This window comes from Carassius gibelio, chromosome B2 (genome assembly GCF_023724105.1).
Source record: "Carassius gibelio isolate Cgi1373 ecotype wild population from Czech Republic chromosome B2, carGib1.2-hapl.c, whole genome shotgun sequence".
In the NCBI taxonomy this organism is placed as follows: Eukaryota; Metazoa; Chordata; class Actinopteri; order Cypriniformes; family Cyprinidae; genus Carassius; species Carassius gibelio.
In genome coordinates this window covers 1,353,262-1,363,547 of record NC_068397.1, presented here as the reverse complement: position 1 = coordinate 1,363,547, position 10,286 = coordinate 1,353,262, and the positions used below count along the sequence as shown (strand labels likewise).

General features: G+C 39.8%; 1 protein-coding gene across 5 annotated transcripts in view; it reads right to left on the bottom strand.

Moving 5' to 3' along the window:
• LOC127950441 (phosphatase and actin regulator 1) overlaps positions 1-8,686 on the bottom strand; it is a 22,067-nt gene extending 13,381 nt beyond the window's left edge. The window contains exons 1-3 of one of the 5 annotated variants that reach the window (XR_008152467.1): positions 8,304-8,685; positions 3,734-3,868; positions 271-351 (exon numbers count right to left, since the gene is read on the bottom strand). Coding sequence is in view for 4 of the 5 variants with exons in the window: in XM_052547496.1 (XP_052403456.1) it covers positions 271-351; positions 3,734-3,868; positions 8,304-8,559 (472 nt within the window). In the remaining variant the exon portion in view is untranslated. Of the gene's footprint in view, positions 1-270; positions 352-3,733; positions 3,869-8,303 lie in introns of all 5 variants that reach the window. The other 4 variants (XM_052547495.1, XM_052547497.1, XM_052547496.1 and 1 more) reach the window with 4 other exon arrangements.
• Between the last annotated feature and the right edge of the window lie 1,600 nt (positions 8,687-10,286).

Genomic DNA, 10,286 nt, shown 5'->3' with positions numbered 1-10,286 from the left:
ATTCTTAGAATCTGTTTAAATGTCTCCTTTAAGCCTTCAATGTAACCGCCCACTGCTGTGATTGGCTGACACCGTTGCATATCAAATAAGTATTAGACGTGGATCTTCACTATTTCAGCTGCTGAGATGAAGCAGTGATGAAGAGCGCTGACTGTGTTATATTCAGATCAGCACTGATCAGAGACACGTCAGACGCTGAAAGTGAAGTGTGATCGGATCAGAACTCAACACTGCTGCAGTGAACACACCGAGGTCAGAGGTCATGAGTACCTTTCTCAAAGATCTCCTTCAGCACTCCTCGTTTGATCAGCTCCTCTCGGCTCTGACGCACCGACATCTTCCTCTCCAGAGCTGCACACACACACACACACACACACACGAGATGAAGAGCATCTGGAGATCTTCTGAACACACACAGAGCAGAGCACAGACTCTCTGAGGGACAGTGGCCAAACCCCAGAAGACAACACACTCTCTGATAATTTAAGAGTTTTAGATGTTTTGATAAGAGTGGGTAAGAGTTCTTCTTCAATGGAAGTAGGGCAGAGTGGGGTAAGTTGAGCCACCCCGTCAAATACACATTTATATGGGATCATGTTTTTTGGAAACACACATCATTTCTGCCAGACTGTGAAAAAGAGGAACAGATGGAGGGAATGGAAGGTACCCATCTACTTTAAAAACGGTTTTTGGCTTGTGTGAGTAACAATTTAGCCTTACAGATGTTTGTTACATCGAAGCAAATTTATTCAGGTATTTATGATACAAATGAGTGATGTAGCAACATACAAAACCATGAAAATCATTTAGCTAAACACTAGTGTGAATTAGTAAGCTAGCTGGTGTTGATTTTCATTTTTTCTCAATCTGGCAGCTATGGGGCAAAGTGAGCCAATTCTGTGGGGTAAATTGAGTCAACATTTAAACTTACCTCACCATGGACACTGTAGTTCAGTTAAATATCATAATTATAAACTGGTATTTTAACGGTATATTCCTGGTTTAGTTTATCATATACACATATTATCTGTAGTTGATTTGATAAGAACAGTGCACTAAATCCTTCTCTGATGAGAACCAGAGCATGCTTTCTCACATCATCATCAGATCAGTAACAGCCAACCAACTCGGTTCAGTCTGATTTGGGAAGGAAACCACTTTGGTGTTCAACATATTGTCTCATAAAACAAATAATTAAATATTGAAATTGAAACTTTAATTTGGTTGGTTTTATGTTGTTAAAGTTAACTTTAAGAAAATAAACATGACTGTTTATTAAAAGGAAATTATTAAATACGTTTTTAAATGATTATTTAATTCACATGGGTTTGAATCAGATTGGTTCAGATGGTTCATTTTACCCCCTGACTCGAGCCGGGTCAACTTACCCCAAACCAGAGTCATGAGAACGCTTTTATAAGAAGCTTTATTTTTAGAGCCCTTTGTCACAGACACATTCTGATCATTTAAATGATAAGAAGACTTTCATTAGGATAGGACAGACACTTTGGACCCTATCTTGCACCCAGCGCAATTGACTTTGTACACCGACGCATGTGTCATTCCTATTTTGCACCTGCGCAAAGCGCGCTTTTCCCTCCACAGAAGCACGTCGCTAAACTAGTGAATGAACTTGCGCTCCCTGGGCGGTTCAGCGCAAAAAAGGAGGCGTGTTCCGGCGCAAACAATCCCTGGTGCTATTTTGCTGTTCCATTAAACAATTGCGCCACTGACCAGAAAAAACCTAGTCTAAAGTCAGTGGCGCGTTGCGCGTTGTTCATTATGCTATTTTAAGGGCGCATGCTTGACCATAATGTATAGCGTGCACAACGCGCATACACTTTGCTCATGTAATCTACACAGATGCAACAGTTATTTTTGCAAATCATAAATTGTTATACTAAAAAAATATTAACACATGAGATGACGGAAATCATTGTGGTGTGACACGAAGATGTGAAAAAATAGGCATAAATCTAGCTTACAAATTATTCAGGCTAATTATTCTCCCATCCCCATACAACACAACTTCTCTGTCTTTCACTGCTCTTACAAGAACATCAGTCTCCTCGGCTGTGAACCGCTCCTGGCGTGCGCCTGGTAAATACGCCATAATAATAGCAATCCATAATGGAACTTGCGCACCTGCTTTTAAAGGGAATGTTGGATGATGCTCTGATTGGTTTATTTCACGTTACGCCCAAACCACACCTATGAATAATGAAGCTACTTCAGACCAACCCATTTTAGATTTGCGCCGGGCGCAAGAGCCATTTATCCCGCCGGGAAAATAGCAACAGCGCCGAGACCCGCCCACAAACTTACTTTGACACTTGCGTTTCAGATCGTTAAAATAGGGCCCTTTACTGTACTTCTGCATCATTTCCCTTATCTTGAGGAGCACATTAAAACATGACTCATCTTACCCCACTCTCCCCTATAAGTATTAGACATTTAATTCATGTTTTACAGTATAAATCTATATCATATACTAATACAAAACTTTAGAACATTTATATTGTTTTTTGAAACTATTTATTGGCTTTGTAACTGGTTTTAATAAAATGTGATATTAAAACAAGATCAAATATCTGCCAGTGGGATCAGACAAATCAACTTAAATAGAAAATGAGTTTTACAGTACGTTCTTTTAGCAGATACGTTTTCTGGTTTCAAGTGAAAACTCACGGTTTTGTTCAGTTTGTCAGAAGACAAGACTTCATGTTTGCTTCTCTGGTAAATGTGTGTTGATTTAAGGATGTTTAGATACTTAGATCGGAAAATACTGAGGGAGATATCCATGACTTTCTGAATGTAAGAGCTTTTTACACCTTATAGAAGAATGAATGAAGAGTTTTTACGAGCAGCAGAAAGCTGACGTGTGTCTCTGTAACATCACACTGACTGGGATCTCTGAATATTCACATGTTCTGATCATCACGATGCATTGATTAACATACTTGATTTGGCATTTTACATTCATGATATGCTTATCATTTGACCTCATTTTCAGTTTTGTGCCATGACAACTAAATGAGCAAATGTTCTCATTAATTCCTCCTAATATATATCTGAATGACACATCATCATCATCATCATCATCAGTGAAACTCAGGTCTAAGTGTTTTATGAAGATTTATGAATGTTATTATAGCTCAAACAGTAGATCACAGCACCGAGGTCATGGGTTTGATCCAAAGGGAATACATGAATGAGCAAACCGGAGGAGTGATGAGACTACAGAAGTTATCCATCTTCATTAAAAAATAAGTCTTAGTTCATGTTAGCTCATTAAATAACACAGTTGCAACTTTAGATTTTAACATGTCATTAAATGTTTAATTAAGATTAATGAACGTTCACAATAATTTTTCATTGGCATTTGTTAACTAATGAAGCTCTAAAGTAAAGTGTGAACGAACAAAGAATCAAAACACTTTCAAACATCTAGAGCATGTTGCAGTCCAGATTAAAATGGAAAAAAAGGTTTGAAAATAAATTAAGTGTTTGGCACTGTGATGAACATCATATCATATACACAAATCTGAATGCCTATTTAAATTATTTAAATATGTTTTAGAAAGTAGCTGCTTTATTTATGGGGTTTCCAGGGTGCGGGCTGTATTCTGTGTAGTTTAGCGCCATCTGCTGTCAGAGAGGTAATGTGCTTTCATTCAGAGTCTCTCACATGTGCTTCTCATGCGTGCTTGTTTACATCAGAGCTCACATTTACCGGTTGACATCTGTGTGAAGTCCTGGCTCTTCTTCTTGTTCCACTTCCAGGGTTTTAAGAGGCGTCCCAGAGAGCCGAACCTGCTCCTGCAGTGTGATCCGGACACCACGGAGGCCAGCCTCTCCACCTCCTCTGCTGCACAGCACACAGAGACTCAACTGATGCACAGCACACAGAGACTCGAGCGATGCACAGCAACAAGCAGCTTCACAGCACTTCTGCCGGATGGGCAGTGTTTCTCAGACGGCACATTCTGTGCCATTTCTGCACCTACTGCTGAAGCTGCAGCACACAGAACTAGGTCAGATACAGTCCCTGCTCTCACACACACACACACACACACACACCATCAGCTCCAGCTGAACAGAGCACACTCGGGTCAGGAGAAAACACACAGACACACAGTGATGATCACACACTCACTGGGTATTTATAGCTCCATCCTAATCACATTGAGACACCTGACACACCTTAATCAAAGAGGAATTAATGAAGAGGATTAAACCAGCAGATTAATATTACTGCACGTCTGCTGATGATCTGATTGTGTGTTCTACACTGACAGAGCAACCTTACAGTCAACACCCGCTAGACACCCACTACACACCCATCCTAATTATGGACTCTGAAACATGAAAAAAGTTATGAAGTTAGAACATACTGCTCACATTCTGCAGCTTCACCTCAAAACTCATTAAGAGGCATGATTTGGAGATGTGTGCTGCAAAGATGAATGGTTTGATGGCAGAACACAAACACATATACATACACACACACACACACACACACCAAGGACGTCCATCTCAAAACCCTGTTCACATGATCGCTGTTGTTGGCAAACACAAGTTGTCACAATTAACTGTTGCTGTAGATCACTATGTATGTATGAACTTATGATTTAATAAATTAATACATTAAAAAAATCTTAAATATAAACGACACGAACACCAGGGGCCCGTTTCACTAAGGAGGTTCAACCAACTCTGAGTTTAAACTTGAACTCTGAGTTGACTTACCCTGATAAAAAAAAAAAAAAACTATAAAAAGCCATTATCAATGGAGTGGCGATGTTACGATTCACCATGGCAACAGCTCCCGCCAAAAAGACGTCTGCATACTTCAGACTCAATACAAATGTAATTTAATTTAATTGGTAAGTGTTATAATATCACTGGTGAAAACTGACAGAACGTTAGATTAATGAACTAATAGCTAATCATTTAATGGTATCTCATGGGCAAAAAATATATATATATAAAATAATAATATTAATAATAATATTTTAAGTGCATTTTTCTTATTTTACAAATGATCTGCCAATAGCGTAAGAAAAAATGGCAGTGCTATTAGTGTAATTAACATACTTTCTTAGCTATAGATCCTATTTACAGTAGGCTAAGTGCAAGTAGCTCTAGATGCTATTTACAGTAAAGATGTACAGTGAAAATTGTGATATATTGTATTTACCATGTAAAAGTAGCAGTTCTTTGCAACAGGTTAAGTGTAAATAATAATTAGATGCTAGTTATACTTTATACTGGCAGATACATTTGCATCTGTAAATTACAATCTAAATGATTATATTTATTACAATTATAAATAGTTGTATCATTATTAAATACTCAGTAGGCATTAGTCATTTTACTTCCATTTTTATAACATTAGAAAATAAATTCTAATGTGACGTGATGGGAAAAGTAATAAGAACGAGCTCTGCAAAAGCCGGACTCTGACCCAATCAATCGCATTACAAGCTAGTTTTCCGTGCCCAAAACATTACTGCTACACCACTGAAGCCGTCATTCACATGTGTCGTATTTAACCTGATGTGTCGATGGAGGGCGGAGCTACAGTAGATCTGCTCTTAGTAGTAGACACTCAGAATAATCTTGATTTCCATTTGCATTAAGATTATTTTTATTACCACACTGGCATATAATTTTACTTAAGTAAAATGCACTTAATTTAGACCCCCTTTATTAATCTTTATTTTATTCAATTTTTTTATATTTGTACTTTGGGGGAAAAAATAATAATAAGAAAAAAAAAACCACTTAGTAAGAAGAGCATTTGTCCAGCTTGTATTAATGAGGAGACCGAGAGAAACTCTGGGTTTACCGAAGAAAACCTGCTCCTGACCAGGTTAGGTTCATAGAGTAACGGTAACTGACTCTGAGTATACGTTAGCTCTCTTTCAGGAATGAGCTTAAAGGCCGTGTTGCAAGGTTAATTTTTTTACGAATATGTGCAATTTGCTTGTTGGTAATAAACATTTAAACTGTTATCCATCTATTTTATGTTGTTGGGTATCACAAAATGGAATATAATACGAAAAAATAGGTACTATCTTACAGCGGTCTCCTTTCCCCCACAATGCATTGCATCACGTCACGTTGGGGAGAGAATTTACCAAAGCCGCCTTGAGAGCATTGAGAGTGACTAGAGAGAGGCGAGAGTATTCAGGTAGCGCAGAACGCAGATTATAGATAAATAGATAAATACATATATAGATAGACTAGATAGACTAGATACAGTATATAGATAGATAGACAGACAGATAGATAGTGAGATAGCGACTAACAGCGACCCAAACACACTCGCTTCCCTACAGCACAAGCTTTCTAACGCAGTTTACATGGGACGGCACCCACACAAGCTCCTGTCAAACACAGCGACAGACACACGGCTACGTTTGCAACAACATTTTCACCGGATGACGAGATAAACGCTTAGAAACATCCATATAGCTAGCATGATGCCTTCTATTTCTAGATGACAAAGACAAAATTTACCAGTTCTACGACACTATGACACTAGGTTACCGGTACTATCTGAGCTAACGTCATGATCAGTGCCAGATAGAAAGAAAACATTGATTTTTCACTCGGTGCTATTCAATGACAGTAATAAATAAATAATATATATATATATATATATGTGTGTGTGTGTGTGTGTGTGTGTGTGGTTATTGTGCACTGCTGCTCGTAGACTAGCTCCAGTGCTCATTGCTGCGATGCTAAATGATAGCAACTCACCAGGACACTTCACCAACTCTCCACTCATTCTCCTCGGACCATGCATAGGCTTTGAGGGACATCAGTTCTTGGCAATTCCTCATTTGCCCTCTCACGACTGGCTCGATTGAAATTACACGGCAGCGGGTCATCATACATGTTTGCTCTCGCCATCTCTTCCTCATCCTAGTCAGTCGCTATAGTTCTGATGCTGCGTTCCTGGCAGGTTTTTGAGCTCGTAATCACTTTATCATACCACTACTAACGACTTTGTACCGTTCCAGGCAAGTTACGCCAAACTTTCTCAGCGCAAGTAATTGTAACTAGATTATTTATTTTAATGCAACGTTACATTGACCTAAAATCGTTTTTTCAACGTGTACCACTTGCATAAACACTGCATCCGCAGGCAGTATTATTCGTAGGGGCTGTCATCCTTGTTTTGCGTGTTGTGTGACATCAGAACTCGGAGTACATCGATCTAGTACGAGTTCACGGGTGGGAAGTCACGGGTTTGATTGCCGTTCCAGTGCACTTTCACAGGTTTAAGGTTGGAAAAACACGGGTTATGGGTTGCCTGGAACGCTGCATCATACTAGACTGAGGCTACCTTTCCTCCACTTCTCCCCAACGTGACGTCATCACTGAGTTGCGTAAAAAAAACGTTAATACCAAAAACTTAAAAAATAGGTCTTTATGACCATTTTTGAGACATTTTTAAAATGATATACATATCTTGAGTGATTTATGTACCCATTAATCGAAAGTGGTGTTTAACCTGCAACATGGCCTTAAACTTATCCTGCTTCCTCAGGTTTGACAAACCTCCCATTCTGAAACAGAAAACCTAGAGTTTCCCTCATTTCAGGGTTAACATACTCAGTTTTCGGTTAACCTCCTTTGTGAAACAGGCCCCTGTTCTATACCAATGTGTCAGATGCTGAAAAAACACGATTTTCTCCACTTAACACTTTCTAAACACTAACTTTACAGTACACATGAACTAGACATTGTGACTTACTTCAGTACTCTGATGTACTTCTGAGCAAATCAACACATCTAGCTAAAGATTTGATTATTTATTTTGCAACATTGAAGAAAGCTATTTTCCCTGAATTTTAGTAAGTTCTGATTAACTGTGATAGGAAAATAAATAAAATAACTATTTGCACTACAATCGCGTATGCTTATCATTTAAAATATACAAAAATATAGCAAACACAGAACCGAACCTGAATCCCTTGTGAACGTCACTTTTAAAAGCGTTCACATAGGACAAGAACAGAAACCCTAGAAGCGCTTTTAAAACCCAATAATTTGAACTTGACACACCTTATTATAAACGCAATAACGCTCATGACGCTTACGACGCGTCGGTCACATGCTAGGCCAATCATTAAGAACAGTCACGATTTTAACGCGACGCTACGGCCAAGGACGCACAAGAACATACGGTTTAGACCCAACGATTAAACTGGAGTGAACGCGGAACAGAAGCGCGCGTCAGTGTGAACGGCCCTCTGTCGCGTCGCTCGCTGAACGCGCCGTTTACTCACCGTCCTGCGCGTGGCTGACGCGGCTGCAGTTGCTGCATATGTGTTTGATCTCTTTGCCGATGTGGCTGTGGATCATGAAGGGCATGTTGTTGTGATGCTGCTGCTGCTGTTGTTGTGGATTCTTCTCCTTTCTGTAATTCAGAGACATCATCTTGATCAGACTGAAGCCCTTGTTCTTCGGCTTCTCCATCGCGTTCCCCGCGGGCGCGTTCCTGCCCCAGATGCCGCGCATGACTGTGTGATCCGCCGTGGACATGATGATGATGATGATGATGATGAACGCGCTTCAGTCTCGAGCTCAGCTGAGCTGCGCAGTGAACGCCGGTCCTTGCGCCTCCTGTGGGCCACACACTGAACTGCAGCAGGGCCGTGTCTCAATCCCAGCGAGCTGACTGACCCCCAGACATGATTGCAGATCTCTAGGTTTAAAGCACAGCTAATAAAACACTACCGTGATGCGCTACACACACACACACACACACACACACTCTCACACACACTGACATGTTACTGGATTATATTTGATCTACTGTGATGTTTGGTTACACTCAAATATACAAACGTGTACAGCATACTAGCAAACCAGTCCTGCTATTTCTGCAGCATGTGAAATGTTAGCATGCATGGAGTACATTTGCTGAAATGTGCAGTACACACTATGTGCACTATATCCCTGTATTCCATCTTATTTAACTCACACCACCAAAAGTGAAGATATTTAACACAAAACTAGATAAAAATATTAATAATCTGATCTAAATAATATAACATTTCTGTGATGATCTCATGTGACAACAATCTTGAATACTACTTTGAAACATTTGTTCTGCATACGGCCTCCACCCTTCTGAAAAACAAACAAACAAACAAAAATAAAACAAAATTATGTATTTGGCTTTTAATGGACACTGTAATGGTCACCTTCTATTGCTGGCTTGTTAAAGGGGTCATATGATGTGATTTCAATGTTGTATTTCTCTTTGGAGTGTTACAAGCTTGTCTTATACATCGTATAGATTTTAAAATATTGCTTATTACTTATAAAGCCCTGAATGGTTTAGCACCTCAGTATTTGAATGAGCTCCTTTTACATTATACTCCTCTACGTCCGCTACGTTCTCAAAACTCAGGCAATTTGATAAAACCATGTGTCCAGATCAGAGGGTCACTGCAGTCACCCGGATCCAGTACGTATCCAGACCAGATGGTGGATCAGCATCTAGAAAGGACCTCTACTGCCCTGAAAGACAGCGGAGACCAGGACAACTAGAGCCCAGATACAGATCCCCTGTAAAGACCTTGTCTCAGAGGAGCACCAGGACAAGACCACAGGGAACAGATGATTCTTCTGCACAATCTGACTTTGCTGCAGCCTGGAATTGAACTACTGGTTTCGTCTGGTCAGAGGAGAACTGACCCCAACTGAGCCTGGTTTCTCCAAAGGTTTTTTTCTCCATTCTGTCACCGATGGAGTTTCGGTTCCTTGCCAAATTCCTGTCATAGGCACATAAACTGACAGTCACCACTTATAAGCTACTATTAAATATTGAAGAAACTTAATTTTCTGTGAAGTTGCTTTGTAATGATTTGTATCGTAAAAAGCGCTATACAAATAAACTTGAATTGAAATGAAAAGACTAAAGTCTCAATTCAAAAGAGATATTCTTTATCAAAGTTAAAGACTCGTCCACACCCCTCTAAAACGCCTCATTTAAACACGCCCCCACATGTTTACTTCACTATGTGGAAATATTTTCGCAATGCCGCCCAGATGTTCACTAAAGAAAGAAGGCGTGTGTGTCGGGGGGCGTGGTTTAGTGAAGTTCAGCGGGAGAGAGAAGCAGGAGACGACGGTGAGTGAGGGGTATAATGAAATAATCAGCACCGGTGTCTTGTTTCAGTAATATGCGTGGAGACACTATATAACGGCAGGAGAAACAGGAGTAGGTGAGAGAGAGAAGGACTGCTGACGAGTGAATCTGC